General features: G+C 34.7%; 1 protein-coding gene across 1 annotated transcript in view; it reads left to right on the top strand.

Annotated features, from left to right (window-relative positions):
• The window catches only part of KCNH7 (potassium voltage-gated channel subfamily H member 7), a 238,713-nt gene that overhangs the window by 186,715 nt on the left and 30,329 nt on the right, over positions 1-21,669 (top strand). Inside the window, exons 8-12 of the mRNA XM_074828980.1 lie at positions 5,694-6,093; positions 6,806-7,005; positions 8,951-8,953; positions 17,385-17,637; positions 21,162-21,367. Of these exons, the coding sequence (XP_074685081.1) occupies positions 5,694-6,093; positions 6,806-7,005; positions 8,951-8,953; positions 17,385-17,637; positions 21,162-21,367 (1,062 nt within the window). The remainder of the gene's footprint in view (positions 1-5,693; positions 6,094-6,805; positions 7,006-8,950; positions 8,954-17,384; positions 17,638-21,161; positions 21,368-21,669) is intronic.

Here is a 21,669-nt window from a genome sequence, read left to right as displayed (position 1 = left end):
TTTAAAACACCTTGATATCAAACTGAGTCTAGAAAGGGCAGGAGATAATAATCCAAATACCCCATGCAGCACTATCTGAATGCTTCTATTTGAGCCATACTTTGTCAACCATAGGAAAGCAACAGAGTAAGACAGTTAACTTTCCAATTTCTAAAATCGGGAACTAATATAATTTGAAATTATTTTTTTCTGTTTAAGCAGACTCAACACAACATTATTTTGGATGGTAGTAAGCCATTCTTTTTTTTTTTTTTTTTTGTGCATTGTAAATGTTAAGTGGCATCCCTAATACTTGGGAAGATAAAAATAATGAGTAGATGGACTTTTTAGTTTCTATTCTTTTGGTAGTTTATTTTCAATCAGGAGTCTGAGTTGGATTTTAAACAAATAATAGTTGCAATGGCACAGCTCCTTAAGGCACACGCATAGATGATGTGCATGTACAAGAGGAATGCTGCTTAAGATTACTAGATATTTTTAGATACATGCATTTAAAATAACATGATTTTTTAATGTATTGATGAGATTGTCACTTCAAAGACAGGTACGCAGTAGAGAAAAATCAGATGGATATATATATATAACCGGGGTTTCTTCCCTTTCATCTAGAACCTACTGCAATAAAACATACAAAAAAAAGTGATGGTAACAGCTTCAGCAAGAAAATTTTCATATTTATAGTTTTATTAAATTGAGGCCAGAGAGAACACTCAGCTGAAATATGCAGAAAAGCATGAAGTCTTTTGCTTTTGCTGTTTGTACAAATAATAGTGATTAAAGCTATTTTACAGTACATAATTAAAAAGCCTTCCAACAGGAAAAATGCTGCCTTAGAAAATGAAAATAAATACATCATGATGTATATATCGAGCATACTCACAAAACGTAAGAGTGAATGTGTCTTCTATTCGTAGCAATAAATTAAGAAAATAGATGGGGTTTGGCTAAAATGAAGACATATAAATCAAAGTACTCTTTTTTTTCTCTTAGTTTTGATGTGTTCACTCCATTACACAGTATATCTGTTAAAGCAAACTGAAAGAAGAATCCCACATTTCTAGAATTAGAGATTGATCCTCACAGTCCTGACTGCATCTCCACTGATAGAATCAGTACTTTACCCCCTTTCAAATTAAAATATATTTGAAAATCAAGCTCAGAAACATCTCAGGAAGAGAGTAATATTGTTTCCTGTGCTCAGTTTAGCAATTTACTTGGAAAACCTATTCCTATGAATTCCAAGTCTTTTACACTGAAGACTGCATAGTTGATCATACAGGCAGTTTGTCTTTGCTTTAGCAAATCTGTGGACTGAGTACAGTCCAGGATGATGAGCATTAGGGTAGAGTCTCTGGAAATTATTTAGGTGGATGGCTAATATCAGAGAAGCATTTAGTATCAACTTTTTCTTCCCTTAATTGTTTTTCAAGATGAAGCAAAGAGGAACCCCAGCGCTACTTGATCAGGCAGTTATTTGCAGACCATTTTGGCAGTCCTTTATCAATGGCAGTTGAAGCACCAGTACCCTGCTATAAATAAGAAGTTTTGGTTAGTTTAAATATTTTTGTTTAATTGCTGTTTGTACTAATATTTTCAGTATCATGATGCATACAGCATAAAGATCTTCAACAATGACACAGTGCTCAGAAGAGGCTATTAAGGTAATGAAGCATAGACTGAAAGGCCAAATTCTGGCATGTATTAGAGATTTTTCCAAGAGAGAGAAAAAAATTACCTATGCTTGATGCTATAGTGCTGTAGTGCTCGATTTATTTACAGACTGCAAAAAAGATAGAAGGTTGATGATGGGTTTAATATAAAATATAGGTGACAGGAAATTATTGAGAAACTGAGGACCTTACAATACCAAGAAACTGGAAAGCACCCTATAGCAGATGAAATACTGTGTAAGCAAGTACACATTAATGCACATTAGAAGACGCAGTTTGAGATACTCATACACATCAGTGGGTTTTTTTGGTTTAAAAAAGAGACAAATAAGAGATGACATTATAGATTTATACATTAATGATAATAGATGTTATGAAGAAAAGAAAAAAAAAAAAAAACACAAAAATCTAGAGGAAACCTAAAGATCTGGCCATCAGTGAGAAAGTCATGAGTAGTAAATGGCTCTTTGCACAGGCAGAATACCATTTATGCAGATAATTAATTTGTGATACCAGCTCCCTCTTCCAGTCTGATACAATAATAACTTCTGAACGATACCCTCTGCAATCAGAGAGACTGATGCCCTCCTCTTTCAAAATGTGCTGTAATCAATTGCTGTCCATCAAAATAGCCCCCTGCTGTGGTCATTTCTGCATCAGGTCTTGAGAAATTGAGGGTATAAACTAATCTCACTGTTAAAAAATAAGAGTAATCAGAGTTAAGGATATCCCCTTGTAATATATAAGGTTTTTGTAAAATAAAGTCAGTGACCTATACTTAGAAAATATAGTATCCATGAACTCCTGTTTTTATAAGGTCATTTATTTCCCCCGGAGAGAAAATAATTGACAAAATTTAACCTTTCTCAAGTTTATTATCAGAACTGAATAATTATTCCAATATTCCAAAACAACTAAAGATGTCTTCTATGTGGATATTTAGCTCATGGAGAGAACCATGTAGGCATGAAAGAACCATTGTAGGCATGAGGTATTGTTTATTTTTTGTGCTATTACTAAAGTCAAAACAGAAAAAAACCAATACACTTTTAATCCAGGCCTCCCTCCTGTACTATAGCTAGAAAAAAATCAAAAGGTGTTTTAAAAGGCCAAATCGCACAATAACCAAACAAGGCAAAAATATCAGAATTACATTGGCTGTACTGATTAACAAAATGTTAGATTGACAGATTGGACTATATAGATAGTGCAATGGAGAAATCTAAACTGATCTTTTTTACTTTGTAATTTTGTTCATTTGCAATGAAAAAGTAAATTTGAAGAAATAGAATGTCTGTTTTGGCAGAATCTATTTAAAATTAGTATTACCTTAAGACCTTTTTAATAAAGATTTAATAAAGATTTAAGATCTTTTTAATAAATCTTACCAATTAAAAAAGACTTCTTCAATGTATTGTAGGGATTTTAGATTCTGAAAGTACTTAAATATGTGCTATGGTCCTAATGAATTCCAGTTTAGATGAACAGTTAAGTGCCTTGCATAAATGGAATACTGTTTGCACTGAATATAATATAATGAGATAAAAATGATCCTGTACCCATCTTCTACCAAACCAGATTCACAGTTTCCATAGCTATGAGATTCCTATGTGCTTCTGGCTCACAGTAAATGTTGCTACAAAAAAAAAAAAAAAAAAAAAAATTAAAAATCCTGATGTGGGTATCTAGCAACTCTTGACCTTTTAGTCCAGCTGATAAAGCTAGGTATGATGAAAACGGAGGAGCAAGCAATTCAGAGGAAAGAGGAACATCTATCAGATTGCTATTTGCAGACATTAATTGTTGGCATCGGATGGAGTAAAGTGGGTAACTGACAGAGCAGGACCTCTGCATCCTTGGGTACTGTGCTGAGCAAAGTATTCCAACACACCAAGGAAATTACATTGCACAAGGCATAATTCTGACACCAAGTACTTCTGTCCCTGGCCAAGTGACATATGGGAGGCGGACTGTTACTGCATAAAGGCTACATCTACACTGAGAAGTGGACAGCATGTAAAGGCACACCAAAACCTGTGGATCATGCTTTCCACCTCTACTGCCAGCGATATTCTAGTGTCAAAGCCTCTCCACTGTGTAAAAGAAAATTCAAACTGAGGATTAGTTTCTTGATGCTTTAAAGCACATCTAGTCTAACTCATGCTGATTTTACCCTGAAGACATGGACCTTGCTTGTATTATACACCTCCCACATACTCCAGAGCTCACACTTATGCAGTATCTAAGCATGGGATTGACACTAAGGATGAGTAATATTATCTTAGTATCTCAAGTCTTATCTTAAGAATGGGGTGGAAGACTGTTGACATATTTAGGATTCGCAACCTGACTTCTGATCTATTTAAGGGGCACTGTAAGGATATCTTGCATGGTGTAGAGATATGGCTACACCTGTAATGGAATTGTCCAACACCCCATGAAGAACAAATCTTAGCTTTTCTTAAGATTCCTTTTTTCCTTAAGGGATCATAAATATTTAAATCTGATCTACCTTACAAAAAAATGTACCTAATGGCAATATTCACATGCTGAATCTCAGCCTAGGCATAGCTTTTTAAAGGATATGGTCTTTCAGACTGTTGAGGTCACAATCAATGAAACAGCCTTCTTTATGTGACAATGAGAAATTCACCCTGAAATTATTCTGTGATGTTAAGCTGAACCAAGGAACATTACCCAGTGTTACACTACATTATTCTCTTGCTCATTTACTCAGAAAATATGAATATATTGAGTTGTCCACTGACAAATGCAGCCAAGAAAGCCTTTGTTCCAAGGGCTGCGGGATTTTACTCAGAAACATGGTAAATGCAAGAATTTAATAAAACATAAAAACAAGTCTAGTACTTGTTGAAAGAAAGCTTTAACGTGACACATACTACCATCAGTGTGGTTTGTAAGGCTCGGAAAACTTTTCCAGTTAAGTGGTATGATATATACATGCATGTTAAAAAAATGAAGGAAAAACTTACCAAACCTTATTCAGTCTTGACATTTACTGAATACTTTAATATATGTTCAGACTTAATGGAGGGGAAAAGGTAGCTGAGTTCTTTTTGAAATCAAGTTGTTACTATTTACAATATTGGCAATCTCTTTTACAAGGAATTAACAAGTATGAAAACAATTTAGTTATTGAAAATTGTAAATTTACATTAATAAACTTTAGATTCCTTTAAAAAGATCAGAGCCTCAAAGAGGCTGCAATTAATTATAGGGCAGGTCTGCACTAAAAAGCTTGGAATATATTCCTGGTTAATAACTGACCCATATTTTTTTATAATGGTATAGTACTTTTATTAGTGGCTTCTGCCACTATACCTGCAAGCTTCAGGATGGAAGGTGCAAAAAGAAGATAATGTGGAGTCTGGCAATGGTAACTTTTCCATTATTTTCTATTCACAGTGGTTCATCTTCTTTGACCTTTGTAGTGTTTTGACCATTACAAACAGGAAGAATATTTGTAGAATAAGATACTTACTCTTTGGAACATTTCTGCCTTATTCCTTCTCTTTTCTAGAACATGTGTGTTAGAGCATTGCAAGGAGTTTCTAAGATAGGATCAAATACAGTTACACAGCTTTGTTCAAACATCATAAATACTTATTATCTACAAGGCCAGTCATATAATTATGAGTAGTTCAAATAACTTACAGACTTTATCACAGAAAAACATCATGAATCTAATGGATCATTTAAGTTCATTAGGGTAGGTTGAAGAGTCCAGATCAAGAATAATATTCAAAATGAAAGAGTATTCAGCAGATGACAACTTCAATATATCTTAATTTAAAATGTGCATTTCTTACTGTTTTCTTCACTGTTTTTACAATAAAATCGATAGTTTAAAGAAAATTAAATTAAGATTACATTGAAATGTGTTAATCTACTGGTTTTGTTGATTCCCCAGAATAATGGAATTTGCACTGGTTTATTCATGCTGACTATTTATAAAAGCACATTTGCTAACAGAGGAAATCAATTTTTATCTTATTTTTACAGACAACAACATTAATAGGTCTTCTGAAGACAGCTAGACTACTGCGTTTGGTGAGGGTAGCACGGAAACTGGACAGATATTCAGAATATGGTGCTGCAGTTCTGATGCTCCTTATGTGCATATTTGCACTAATTGCACACTGGCTTGCTTGCATTTGGTATGCCATTGGAAACGTAGAAAGACCTTACTTGGCTCACAAGATTGGCTGGTTGGATTCTTTAGGAGAACAATTAGGAAAGCATTACAATAAGAGTGATGCAAGCTCTGGACCATCCATCAAGGACAAATATGTTACAGCACTTTATTTTACCTTCAGCAGTCTGACAAGTGTAGGATTTGGAAATGTGTCTCCAAACACCAACTCAGAGAAAATCTTTTCCATCTGTGTCATGTTGATTGGCTGTAAGTAGTTTTATCTTGTTCATTTTTTAATTTTTTTCTCAGTGTTTGAGCAAATGACTTAACAGTCTAAACTAATAAGATTATAAGCATGCAGCCGGAAGGGCAAATTCCCAGGGAAAGCAATGTTATATGCAAAAATATGTTGTGATTCATGCAGTGCCAGGAAGTAGTCAAGTTGCTTGACTACTCAAAATCTGTGATTCAAACTGTCAGAAGTTTTGTGTTGTGTATCAGTGTCTGTAAGCAAATCCTGTATAGGGTAGGATTTAGGAAACTATAGCCCATCTTTTTTGGATAATCATAATTATATTTTATTTGTTGACTTAAACCCTGAACCTATAAATGTATGTGTACCTTCTTAACTCTGTTCTTAACTTGTAGTTAACCTTGGTAGTTCCTAGTTCTTGGTTCTACTGAAGACCATAAAATCAGATTAACCTAACTTACACCACTAAACTCAGGACTGCAAATCTCCAAAGATAAATATTACCATCTTGATTACACTTTAATATTTAAGACTCATCTGTTAACTGAGTTGGTACTGATACAATCAAATCAATAAAAAACTTCAGGTAAACCAATTCCACATCTCTGAAAATGTTACTAGTCTCATCTGAACTGTCTTACATACAAAGTGCATTGTAAGAACTGTTGCATCATCTGCAAAACCCAATGATATGACTTAAGTAAATTTTGTTTCTCTTTAATCCAGCATTAATGTATGCTAGCATTTTTGGAAACGTATCTGCAATAATCCAAAGACTCTACTCGGGAACTGCACGATATCACATGCAGATGCTGCGAGTAAAGGAGTTCATACGCTTTCATCAAATCCCCAACCCTCTGCGGCAGCGACTTGAGGAATACTTCCAGCATGCATGGACGTACACCAATGGCATTGACATGAACATGGTATGTTGTTTTGTTTTTCAGGCTGAGGAACAGATAAATGCATGCAAATTTAGAAAGACATTGTAAGTCTTCATTATTTATGAACTGTAAAAGTACAGGTTCAAGAAGGTAGATATATAGCAATTATTGAAAATCAAGCCATTAGAAATTTGGCATCCAAACATTTAGCTGCCTAGATTATTACAAACTGTATCAGCAGTCTGAACTCTCACTACGCATAGGAAAGCTTGAGAACTGCAGTTGGCTATTATAAGTTTAAGACAAGAAAAAAAAATCATAGGTTTCTTATTTCAGACATAGCTGTTCCAGAATTTTGTTTGCTCTTTCACCTGATTTTCCACTTCCAGTATCAAACAAGAGTACCTTTGTTGATTTCTACAGAGTTACTCTTCTTACCTGCAGAGATCAATTCTTTTTCAAAATCCTATCATGTAATCTAGAACAGGTATTTTGGGCGGTGGGAGGAAGAGAGGAGCAGCCAGGCAGATTAGCTGCAATTTTCAGAGTGAAATATTCTAATTATATGATAGTCTGAGCAGTAGTTCACTTGCATTCACAATCACATAATTCTGCACTGAAAGCCAGCGCAGTACTACTAACCATTTAGCAATCCACAGAATCTCATTTCTAGGAAATGGCAAGGTACAACACTCATATTTTCTGTTCTTGATGAAAAAGCTGTAAACACTCCTTATATAAAAATATATTATGATGCCAGCTAGAAAGGAATAACAGTCTGCTAATGAGCAAAAGTAAGCATTATTTTCTGGAGACAGCAACATTTTTTCTGAAAAGTTGACATAGGTTTGAAGACACTGAGAGCATTGTGCATCTTAAGGATCTGTGAATCTCTGTCTCTAGAGGGATGCTTTCCAGAGCTATTCTGAGTTATAGAGACTTTGCAGAGCTCTCCATAAAGTTGGCAAGAACAAGAAAATCTATACATTTTTGCAACAATTTAACTAGAAATCAACCTCGGAAATTTTGACATAAATTCAAACAGCTTCCATGTGGTATCTATACATACATTTGTGAATGATTGTCAGGGTGGTACACTTTTATGCTGTAAGCAGAAACAATGGTCTTGATTAAAAGTTTTTACAAATCTGAGTCACTGACAGCTTGACTTTATGGTTACCATTAAGTAAAGCAGATCTTAAAAGTAAGACAGCAAACTAAATATGTTGGGCTTCACCTCCCACTTCCATGAGTGTTCCCTCCAGAGGGATATTATGCCCAGCACAGGACAAGGACACTTGTATAAACCTCTGCTGGGGATTACTGCAGTGGAAGGCAGCATCAGTAGCTTCATCCTGTGTGGCACTGGATGGCCCTAATTCCCTTTGATGGCAATGGGATTGTGGGGTACTCAGCACTTTGCAGGATCAGGCTCTTAAGCTGCAGGTGGGTGCAGCCTAAGCCTAAAGTAGCTCACTGAATTATTTCTGAAGATATTACAAAATCATGCACACCTTAACTAATTCACTACCACTAATGGATGTACTAAAAGCACCTGTTTCACAAGAAATAGGAATTAAGACTGGATGTTGTCAGGTTAAACTTTGCATAATGCAGGAATTGCTGTACTGGAATAAATCTTGGATTTGTCATTAATGTGAAATACTATCTAAATGGATTAAACAGCTCATATTCTGCAATATGATTGTGAGGCAGTATGGAGGCTTTGTTTTAAATAAAATGTGAAAAAATCAAGTTTAGTATCTTGTTTTGTTACATTTTATTTCTTATTCTGTTCACAATTCTATCCCTCAAGTTTTATGGCAGATGCTTAATTTTCTTAAAAAGTGAGTTTGAATATATGACACTTAGTGCAAGGATAATATAAGAATTGTGTGATTTATGTTGTACTTATGAAAGATTTATCTCTTTCCTGTCTGCTTCATACCTAAATACATGGAATAACACCACCCACTGGTAAGAGCAGGAGGTATTTATATCAAATTTAATTCCAGTATAAAGTGTGGAGAATATCCATGTTATCTGTCGGGTTTAGAGCTTGTTCAATGCTTTCTAATTTTAATTGTAACTTTTTGCATGATGAAGGGGTAGATAGCAAAGGGAAATAATCCAAATAGAATCAGATGTGGGGCAAAATGGTTACTAAAAATTAGATATTAAGAAATGTTAATCTAACTGCATTTATTACTCACTGTTTTACCCCACAACTCAAATCATGCTTCTCTGCCCAAAAAAGGTCATGTGCGTATTGGTTTGCATTAGATAGTCGCTCTGTAGGAATGTCACTCTGACAAAGTTGCCATGCTGATCATTCTGCATTTTCCTTTGCGTGAATGCGCTTAGTTCGAACCATATATGCATGTTAGCACAAGCACCAATGAAGTTTTCTTGGCTATAAGCCATGTGCATATGAGATGAACTTGCATGTAGTATTAACTTAATTTTGCATGAAATATTTGCATTTACCCACCAAAGGGCTAATACTGTCCTCAGACAAATGTGTTTGACTCCTGTCAATATTTACTGGGAGTTTTTTGCAAATATCTGAAGGCAGAATTTGATCCAATGTCTTTCTTTTTCATTTCATGACTGAAAACTGAATGAAATTCAAAAACTCAGTTCTCTTTCTCCTTTGAAATATGAAATGCATGAATAATTTACATTTTTATATATATATGTACACGCAATATATACACACACATATATATATAAATAATAGAGAATTTGTTTCAAAAGATGCTTTTAATTGTCATCAGTAGTATACTTAAGAAATCAGGAAAAGTGAAACAAAAAAACAACTTTTGACCTCAGGAATAATACTGCACTAAGACTAAATAAACTTGATTTCCTAAACGAAATCCTGCACTTTATATTAAAAACCAGAAGATAATACTTTATGCTCATTTAAAATGGCTAAACTTAAAATTAGCTTTGAAGATCTGTAGGTGAAATATGCTGAGAACATTGTTTATTTGTTCCCCTCTGCTTCATTTCTACATCTCTTTGATTAGGTTTCATTGCATAATGTATTTTGATAAAAGCAATTCCACATAATTATGCATGAACTGGATAAACAGGATTTAGGATTTATCTTAATCTGGATAAAAATCTTGAGTCTATAGAATAAGCATAATTTTAAATCATAGCCCTGTGGTATACACTGGCAAAGTTAAACTACAAAAAAATTATTTACAGTGTATATTGTTTCATGAAGGATGTCACCAGTCCAAAATATTCAAAGATATTATTTTTATTTTTAAAATATCCCATCTGTTTTCCCTAAACTCTCTTTGCCTTCCTTTCCCCCTTCATTCCAATGTTATCAGTCCAGCACTGATAATAGCATGCCTGTGATGCTTAACCTAAAAAGATGACATATATAGTGTTTGAGATCCTTTTTTAAGTTATGCATGTATTTTTTACAATCTCCCCCCCATTCTTTCCATGGATCTTCTGTGCATCTGAATAGCTTTATTCATTTATTTTACTTTTATAAAGAGTTCAAAGAAGTAAATAAGTGGGACAAGCTTTGGAAAGTGTTTAGCCAAATGTACACATTAATTAAAATTTTGTATGTGGTACAGATGCCTTTTTATTTTGGGGTTTACCCAGTACCATGAAAGAAGAGAGCAAGTCAGAATTTTTATGCATAAATTTATGGAACTTTTTCCTGCAAGCATCCAAGCAAATGGTCGATTGTACACTTGTGATAAGTTGTCTTGGCCACAGTAATCATGCAAGTACAGCAGAGCACACACCTGTCTTGAAGGTTCAGAACCAGCAATGCTACTGTATCAAATAAAGGGCAGGTTCACCATTGCTTTGGTAAGGATTCTTTTGTGAGAAATTGGCCACTGGTCACTGGATGACACACTACATTTGTTATTCTTGCTTTTCCTCCAGCTGTGATCACTTCTTATGATGAACACAATTCTACCAGTAGAACTATTGCCAGTGATCTTTGAACCAGAGAATTAGAAAAGTAAATCAAAATTTCAAAAGTAGAAAGGAGAAGTTCCTTATACCATCAGAAGGGTAATCCAAATCACAAGTGTTTGGAACAAAAACTAACAGTAATTGGTTAAACAGAGGGAATATGTAATCATGGTGGAAAGCGGTACTGCTATTTGTCTATATGTCATAATGAAAATCATGAGACACATAAACCTATCAGAAAGTACTTCAGATATGATTAGCTGTAAAGATGTTCGTTCATTTTCTATAACAAGACCACTTAAAAAACATGAATGCCTATATTTAATTGGGTTACATAAAAGAAGTCCTCATAGAAAAAAAAAATACTTTCAAGAATTTCAATCTAGTTGTAAAATAATCCCTTATCAGTTTCTCACTGCATTGTATTTTGTGGTCTAATGTCTTAAAAACAAGAGTGATTAACAATTTTCCAACTATCACTATATTTTTGGAAAGACATGGATCTGGTCAGTTTCCAGCTTCTACAGACATTAAAATTCTCTGTTGATGAGGGAGTCAACAGTTTAAGAAACTGAAATAGTTTTCTGCGCTCCTCACCCAGCAATGTATCATATCTCAGAGATCACCTTTCAGATGTACTCAGAAACTGTAATAAGACTACAGATGAAGAACGATCCTCTGCATCTCCAGTAATTTCAACACAAAAATGTCACAAAAATTTGTGTCATGGCAATGACTGAAAGCAAAAGATCCTAATTCTTGATAAGGCTGTCAGACTTCAAATCTCATTGACAGGCAAATTAACTCACTATCACACACTGCTTCTCTTCGGTTTCAACCGTTGTAAAGACCTCCTTCGTATCCTGCAAAAAATATTAAAAAAAAACCCAAACATAATCTGACTGCAATATTTTCCTGTATGAAGAAGAGGAATCATCAGAAATAATCCCTATTCTATGTGGAGCCCAAGAGCTGCTGGAGCAAAATTATCATCACCTGTGAACCTGTTCATTCTTTTCTAAATGGTGAAAGCCCTTGGAAATGTTTTGGTGTTCTGCTTATAGAAATAGTTAATTTATTTAATTAACTATCACAGAAATAGTAAATTATAAATTCTTTCTAGAAATAGAACTAGGTTGAACTACAGAAACATTTAGCATAGAGGAAGATGTTATTAAAATCTGAGAGTCAAATGTTTGTGACAGAACTAAATCCCACACTACTCTTTCCATGACAGGGAAGACCTACTGGTGGACAAAGATCTTGAGTCAAAATCTACGCAGTGCAATTTGTGCGGGTAAAGAGTCTCAGATTAGTGCTAAAATTAGGTGGCAGAAAGATAAAAATTAAAGACATAGGTTATTTCACCAAATATATGAATTAGTATGAATTGATTTCACTCATTCTTGCACAACAAACTAAGACAGACAAAATGTTAATTTTGAATATAAATCCCCACTAGAGTGAGCCCTCCAAGGCATGGGATTTGTTCCCTATAATTAGTTCAAAATTTATTTTTCAAATAGTTCAAGAACTTTATTCAGCATTTAGTGATACCAGTGTCAACATATCCTGAGATCTATATTAAGCAGATGAGATCCAAACAGAGATTGTGTGTGGTCTACAACACAAATTATGTTCATTCCTGCCTCTTTGTACTTTTTGCTGCTCAATTTTTTTGCTGCATTAGTTTTCACATGGGTCAGTTTCTCAAACCATTTCACGAGGACAGATCAAGACAGTGCAGGAATAAACAGATAATGTGGAGAAGGAACAGAATTCCTCTTCAATTTATGCCATCTTAAATTTTCAGATGAATTTAAGAGTCTACCTTTATTTTTCCCTCTACATGCTGGATATTTGCCATGCATAAATAAGTCTGGCTGATTCAAGGACAAGAAAGCCTTAGTCAAAATGAGTTTCAACACACCCCAAACAGACCCTCAAAACACAAGAGCCCTGTTGTGCTCTTCAATTGCTGCCTGGTATTTTTACATTTCAACAGAAAAAATGTATGACAGAAGATTATATGCAGAATTAAAGCAATATCTTTGATTGCTGGACTGCAGGGACTGGAGCATCTCTCATGCTAGGAAAGGCTGAGAGACCTGGGACTGTTCAGCCTGGAGAAGTGAAGGCTCGTGGGGGATCTCATCAATGTGAACAAATACCTGAAGGGAGAGTGTAAAGAAGACAGAACCAGACTCTTTTCATTGGTGCCCAGTGACAGGACCAGAGGCAAAGGGCACAAACTGAAACAGGAGGTTCCATCCAAACATCAGGAAACACTTTTTTACTGTGAGGATGACTGAGCACTGGCACAAGTTCCCCAGAGAGGTTGTGGAGTGTCCATCTTTGGAGGTATTCAAAAGCCATCTGGACATCATCCTGGGCTACCAGTTTCAGGTTGCCCTGCTTGAGCAGGGAGACTGGACAAGATGACCTCCAGAGGTCCCTTCTAACCTCAACCATTCTGTAATTCTGTTGGCATAAAATGTGATATTTCCATGTTTAATGACAATTATTGTGGCTGATATCCTGATTTGCTTTGGCTTGGATGCTTTCTAAATATTTTCTGTGGGACAGATGTCAATACCTGTTCCAGAACTGAGGACAGAAAATCTAAAAATTGTCAAGAATCTTATCATTCATCCAAACAAAACAAAGCTATCATTGCCCCAAATGTTTGCTAGTTGTCTGAGGTTAGGGAACATATATGTCTCCAATTCTGTTGTCACAAAAGTGTCTGATACATGTATGAGTGATACTTTGTTGTCATTTTGAAAAAGAGAAGATAATGAAGCTGGACTCCCTCTCCACTTACAGAAGACCACATTCTTCAAGGCAATGTGAATCATGTCCCTACTATCGTCACCAAACTTCAATCACTTATTCCACATAAAATGTTTTACTTCTCTCTGAATGACACTTTTCTCCTCTCTAAGCATGCCAAGTACATAAACCAACATTATTTGACATGGAATAAGTTTTATTCCAGACAGGAAGAGTCAACTGAAGTTGGACTTGATAACTATCAATGAGAGACAACTGGAACCTATGATCACAGCATCACAACTATTTTTCCTTTTCTTTTTTTTTAATTCTTTTTTCTTTTTTTTTAAAGAGGGAAAGGGTTGAAGCTGATTTTATATCTTGTTACATGCATTTTTTAGAAGATCTGTGTTTCTTGAATTGTGCATGAGTTCTGATCCTAAACATGATTCTAACCATGAGAATCCAAGATTTTTCTCACCAGGATCCGGTGGAATCTCTATTGAGGAAATACTGAGAGTAACAACAGAAACGTGTCAGGAAAGAATGGAACAATTGAAACTCAAACCTGTAATCAAATGATTTATTAATTTTGGGTTTGTCATTGAGAATAATGCTATTTAAAGAGCAATTCTAGCTTCATAATTTTCAAAATTATATTTTAAAAATTATTTTATTTTTTCATTAAGATTATGCTGGTTTTTAGCTGTTTCGAAAAGTATATTCTAATTTTTTCTTGTCATATTGGAGTGAGACTTAAATGTGTTTAAAGACTCCAAAAGATCACAAGAAATGAAGTGAAATGCAATATTTAGAGTTTTATTATTTTTAAGTTAATCTCATGATTTTGAAGACTGCATGGATAATTTTCTAATATTTAGAGTTGTCAGTATGTGTACACATAATGTATTGATGTTGATTGCCACATTATAAGAACATAATTTTCAATAAAATTGTTCCTGCTCTACACAGACAATCAAAGATTTCTGTGAGAATCAGATACTTCCTTATTAACACAAGCCAAAAATTGATGGATAAGAAATATTTTCTCAAAGTAATGAAAATCTGAATATTAAGAATGTACATGGAGGCTTGGGTTGGCAAGATGTTGTCTGTACTGCACAATATAAAACTTAGTTTGGAAACATCACATTTTGTATAGCATCAGCTACTGGACTTGGATTAAATACCTCACCTCATACAATGTGCACAATGTGGTAAGCTTTTAGTCATGTAGTGTATAGCAATGTTTTAACAAATTTATCTTCAAATCAGCTTCTTTTTTGCATTTTTAAACTTGTGTTAATGGAGTAATCTCCAAAACTCCATTGTAAATCAATGTTATTTGGGCACCTGTCTTCCTTTGAGACATTTGACAATTGTGGTATTAAAGAATAAATGTTCTTCCTCTGTGATATATAGCAACTATTATAGAGTGTAAGCTCCATGGGGCAGGGACTTTTTAATCACACATACTTGAACAGAGGCTAGTATCTTTCAGATGTTATTGGCATATAAACTATTAACTAATATCTAATGATTTTAGTACAGTTTCATGTTAAGTATAAATGAATTATCAAAATAATTGTTTCTTTAAAGAAATACCCAAAGTATCTTCAGAAATATAAACCAACACACATGGTCTGCATGGGTTTTGCTTAATGGTAAAGTACAATCACTTGATAAACAGAAATTGATGTGAAAAATTAATACAATTTATCTTAAGGTTGTGCTCCTGACTTTCTAACAATTCAAATATCTTTTCATGTAAGTAGCTCCGAATTGAAAATATATTTCCTATTTTGCATCCTAAAAAAATGGAGCTCTTCTAAAAAATATTCAGATAAACGTAGAGCAAAAGAATTAATTCAAAATAGGTCTTTTGTACTCATGTGACTAGAGAACAATTTCAGAATAAACACCAGCAATTTTTCTCACCTGTATCATTGACCAGACATATTTGGTTAACAGTTACTCAGCATCATTCAGTAAATATGTTGCTACAACCTGCAATATTTTTATTTCAATATAATTACATTAAAAGAGTAATTGCATACTAAGCTATTTCTAGTGGTGTGATAGATACTGAAAACAACGTGGCACCACAGAAGCTTTTCATTTATCATATTTTCCTTTGCTTATTGTTGTTGAATGCTGGCTTTTTCTGAGGATGTATAAATTTCATGTGGTAATGCCCTATAGCTTGTAAAATTTTTGTATATATGTGTTTTAAAACATGCTGTTTGTTATTTCACAGCATTGATTTCCATTAGCAACCATAGATACATTTCAACTCAGTTAAAGGTACTAATATTTCATTTGTAAACCATAGCTTGGCTTGTGTGGACAGAAGCCTCATATCAGAAATGTGTTCATCTTCTTCGTTAGCAAAGGATATGACTTGTGAATATCTTTATGCAATAAGAGTGAATGCACAGACCTTTATTGTGCTGAATTAAGAATTAGTATAGCAACAAGTGAATGCATTTTGTATATTTTTTTCTTCTGTGCAGTAATATTTATGTTTGTAGAAACACAGTGCAGAGGATAAACAGGAATGAATTAATAGACTGCTCTAATAACAAAAAGACACATCCTGTTCATAAGACTGATAGCATCAGTTCATGTTTTGTCCTTAGAAATATGCAACAGATGTAACGGGTCCCAGGGAAAGCATATGACCCATTAACATCATTGACAGCATATAACAGGATTTAACAGAAAGAAAGGGTGGTTATATATAATGTGTCAGGCCCGTTCCTTGACACAGCGGGAAAAGTCACAAAGTGGCCAGTGCTCCCGTAGAAGTCAGCAGCAGAAATGCTCATTATAGGTAATAGGTAATATATTACCTAGGTAGGTAATATATTCATACAGGTAATATGATCCTAGACAATTTAGAAAAGCTCACACCTAATGAGCATGTTGTAAGTAGCTCACTTTTTCCCTTCTAAACAAAATTAACATGTTACCATGGTACCCAAGAGGAATCCCATGGTTCTACTTCAGGCAAAACTCCCATTGTTCTAGTAAGAGATGAGTAAGGACCATAGCAACTAGCCCTGTGGTTTGCTGCACTAATCATCTGCCTATAGAAATCTGCATAACAACATTGTTTCAGCGGCACGTGTTGCTTTTTCTGATAAAAATCTAAGTCCTACACTTACAAGCAGAATATATGTAACATGAAAATCTCATTAAAATGCCCTCTCTGAAAAATATCTGATCTTGTTCAGATAGCTCTCACTTTACAAATTTCATGGTTATTTCAGCAAAACCCTCTCTTATATTAAATGTAGTACTTTTATAATTGGTAAAAAGGAAATAGACGACTTAGTCCAAATAGGTAAAATTCAGTCAAGACTCTCCCTTTAGCTGTCTTATTTGTTATTTTACTGCAGTATATTCATTCATATACCTTAATACCATTTGAAAGGAAAGAAATCTTAACAATGAATTTTGTAACCACTACATTTATTAGTATGTACATTAGTATTCACATCATATAAGCTTTGCAATATAAATTACACTATGCACTTGTTGAATTGTAATATTCTGACAGCCCTTAGGGCCACCTCTTTTTCTTTTTTTTTTTTGGTCACTTCTTTCTCTCTGTCCAGGAAGAAAACATAAAAATTATGTAAAGCAACTTTCATAGGATTCACATGAAATCCTTATGCTTGTCTTTGCAGGTCCTGAAGGGGTTTCCAGAATGCTTACAAGCTGACATTTGTCTTCACCTCAACCAAAATTTGCTTCAGAATTGCAAAGCTTTCCGGGGGGCTAGTAAAGGCTGTCTTCGAGCTTTGGCTATGAAATTTAAGACAACACATGCACCTCCTGGAGACACTTTAGTGCACTGTGGAGATGTTCTCACTGCTCTTTATTTTGTGTCAAGAGGCTCCATTGAAATCCTTAAAAGTGACATTGTTGTAGCCATTCTTGGTAAGTAGATTACGGAAGGCATGTTAAGAGAGTCAGGAAATTGAAAAGAAATATCCATTATTGTTCCTGAGGAAGGAAATCTGTAAATGTTTTACTCACTGTTATTTAAAATCAAGCAGAGAAATAATTTGTTTAAGGAGCAAAGTCTACGTTACTACAATAAATCATGTGCACCAAAGAGTCCACACCTTTGAATATCTAAAATATAAGAGCAGAAGTGAGTCAGATTTATCCCTAGGTAAGTGGTAGGCTGCAAGTTGAAGCAAGCAGATATTGAATTACTTCAGTTCTGATTATGATGCAAGAACCAAAGTCAAGGATACCCTTTTCTTGAACTGTGTATGAGGGTACTGAGACACATAGACCCTCTATATGCTAAGTGGAGAAAAACATGTGTCTACTTTAGGCATTCAAAACGTCTTCTAGAGGTTTTCAGAAATGTCTGCTTCTACCCACTGAGCATATAGAAAAGGACAAGAATAAAAGATTAATCTGATCTAGATTGATACTTAAGTGTGATAACACTACTGTTTCCCCTATATTTCTTATTAACATGTTCTTGTTTGTATAGTGTGGGGACTTAGTTGCTTTCTTTCCCAATTAAGATGGCTCAGAGCAATGTTCAATCCAGCTGGGAGCTCATCCACAGCTGGTGATGGCTCCTATGTGGAACAAATAAGACTTCATTAGCTACAGCAATTTTAAAAGTAAAATAACTAAAACCCTACCTAAACAAGACTGCTGATCTGTTTCTTCAATTTAATATCAGGTAATAAGAACACAAAGAATAATTGAGTACCTGAGTAAAGATTTTACTGTCAGAAACCTACAGTAGCTGTGACATCATTCATATGTTCTCCTTTCTGTTTGTCATCCACTTTACAGCCAGAAAAGTAGCTGAAGCAAAATGTGGACTGGTTGCTACTGTTGCTACTAAACCATTTGTGACTGATTATTCTGCTAGTAATTTGCAGGGTGGATATGTGAGCAGAAGTACAAAGGTGTGCCTATAGCAATCCTTCCCTAGATTTAGATGGTGCTATCAAGATAATTTGTCATCTCATGCTGTTGCACCTCATCAGCTGGGCCAGCTTTGGGCACAAGCAAAGTAGGGAGCATGCAAGTATAATACTGTGAGGTTTTTACTTACCTGTGTGAGTGCCTTCCCCTGATTATGAACAGCGTGGTTCATTGAGGATTTCATCTCTTGTATCAAAAACTTGCAAATTTCTATAGCACTCACAATCAAGGAAAACTGACAAATTTATGAACTCATTGATTTCTTCCTGGACCAAAGATGCAGAATTGTCGAGTTTTGCATGTTATGCCCATCAGATCCCTCTGCTTTCACACTGCAGCAGAAACCTAGGTATTTGCAGGCCAATTCCACTATATCTCTTCCAGCCTACAGCTCCTCACACCAGTGGCCACAGTTTGGAGCCTTGCTCTCCCAGGGAATTGTGGTCCAGACAGAAAGAGAGACATTTGTGCACAACTGAAAGGAACTGTTCTGTGGGCCCACATCTGTTGCATGATCCATGAGATGGGAGCCTGCCTGATAGCTGGCTCCAGTCAATGATTCTGTGGTACCTTGAAGAATCTGCTAAAAAAGAATAGAAGATGATATAAATGAAAATTAGTCTGCAATGAAATCACACAGAAACATAACAAAGATTATCAATACTTAGCCAAACATTTTTAGTTAATTCCTCTTTCTGAAAAACATACACACAGAAAAGGACATAAAAATCACTCAATGCTTTGTCCTCTGGGGTTGAAAAGACTTCAGAGGTAGCATGGATGAAGTTTCCACCCTTAACAATTATTTCAACTTCATCACAGAAATCAAAGAGTTCTGAGAAATGTTGGGTTTGTCCCCCAGTTTTCCTCAACTCATCAGCACTGTCTGATGCTGCTGAGTGAGGTCTGATCAGTACTGGTCTAACAACAGAAACTCTGTGCCACATCCTTAGAAAATACAATGGCTGAGGACCTCATAAACTCTACTACCTCTTTCAGCTTTGCAGACAAGATAAAATATAAATAAATAGACAAATTATCTTGATAAAAATACTGCAATCATCTCAATCGTCATATTGCAGAGAAGGTACTATATGCCTTGAATAGGGACCTCTGCATTCATAAACATTAAGGCCAGAAGGACCATTAGATTATATTGGCTAACCTTTGTTATATCACTGACTCCTTTTACATTTCATGCCTTTAACTATCTGTTGTGTCTAATGAACTCTGATGAAAGAAAAACAACAGGTTTTGATCTGAAGACATAACAAGATGAACAAGTGACTACTTCTCTTGGCAGTTTATTTCCATAGTTAATAATTTTTATTGTTAAAAATGTGTCCTTTATTTCCAGTATAAAATTGTCGTGCTTCAATTTCTTTCCATTGTTTCTTGCTATGCATTTCTTAGTATATTCTAGAGGCATTTAGTACTGAGTAATTTTTCCTCTCTATAAGGATATATGCAATATAATCAGGTTACCCCTTAATCTACCTGTTAATAAGCTAAACAGGCTGGGCTCTTTAAGATCCTTATGGTAAATCAGCCCTTAAATAATTTTTTGCACCTTTTAGCTGCTTGCTCACCCAGTTTTCAGCTTCCTTTTTAGAAAATGGAGAAACCAGATCTACTTGCAGTAACCTAGTATAAAAGCCACAAATGTCTGAGAGGCAAAATCACCCATTTTTTTTACCAGTCTACTGTTTCTCAGTTGTTATGACCATTATTCTTTTCCACAAGTTTTTCCTAGTTCCCCATAAACCCCATTTTGCAAGTAAGCCCTGCAACCCTTAGTTTAGAGCATATTTTCACTGGTTTATGGTTGCAGCTGCTCTGCATTTATGAAGGTTAGGTGCAGATTTTGAGCAAACAAGCAATTAAATAGAGATGACAATTTTAGCAAACAGGTACTGTGAATGTGTCATCATTAATGGAAAGAATTGTAATAGTATCAAAACAGAGGCAGCTATGATTAAAGAGGTTTTTCAGAACAGCTTCTGCATCTTGGAAGCTTTTCATTCCCTCTGAAAAATATGAAAACTAAGTCATTTTCTACTGAAATATATTTTAAGTATGGTCTGTTTCTTCATGTAATTCTTAACAAAATGAGATTCCAGGCCAGACAGGTCCTGGACTCTACTGAACAACATCATTGTCATCATAACAATATGATTTAAATCAGCAAATAATGTTTTTACAAGAAAGGACAAAGGAATGTGTTCTAGTCATGCTAATTTGACAGAACTGAAGAAAACCTGTGATGAAACTAGATTTTCCTTTCACTTAGTCCAGTTACATGCCTATGCAATTTCATAATAATCTTACTTCTAATATTTAATAATAATACTTTTGATTAACAACAACATATGTACGACAATCTGATTGTATCACTTCATGTAAAATCGAGTATTCTACACCATTATCATAAAGAAATACATCATTCAATTTAATGTCTTATTCGTGTTTAAAATAATAATCTCCATTTAATTTTCTTTCTGCAGGGAAAAATGATATTTTTGGAGAGATGGTACATCTTTATGCAAAACCAGGAAAGTCAAATGCAGATGTGAGAGCTTTAACTTACTGTGACTTACATAAGATCCAGCGAGAAGATCTACTAGAAGTTTTGGATATGTACCCTGAATTCTCTGATCTCTTCCTCACCAATCTAGAACTGACTTTTAATCTGAGAGATGAAACTGCAAAGGTACATACAATAATTGACTTTTTTTCTTAATATTGGGCCGAATCTGTCCCACAGTAACAAAACTTGAAAATAGCAATTGAAAAAACAAGGTTAGCAAAATTAAAAGCTAAAAGCCTGAGGCCAAATCCTATTTTAAAAAAATATACTCACCTGATTGCTCCTACTGAAGTCAGTTAAGCTCAGCAGAAGTCAATGAAATTATTCAGATGATGTTAATCTAACATGATTTGGTTCTATATTTAAGTAGTATTAAAGTTTCAGCCAGGGGGATTTTGAATGCTTTGTTAAAGCCATGGAAAATA

This window comes from Strix aluco, chromosome 6 (genome assembly GCF_031877795.1).
Source record: "Strix aluco isolate bStrAlu1 chromosome 6, bStrAlu1.hap1, whole genome shotgun sequence".
NCBI classification, from domain to species: Eukaryota; Metazoa; Chordata; class Aves; order Strigiformes; family Strigidae; genus Strix; species Strix aluco.
This window is presented reverse-complemented; position numbering and strand designations above follow the sequence as displayed.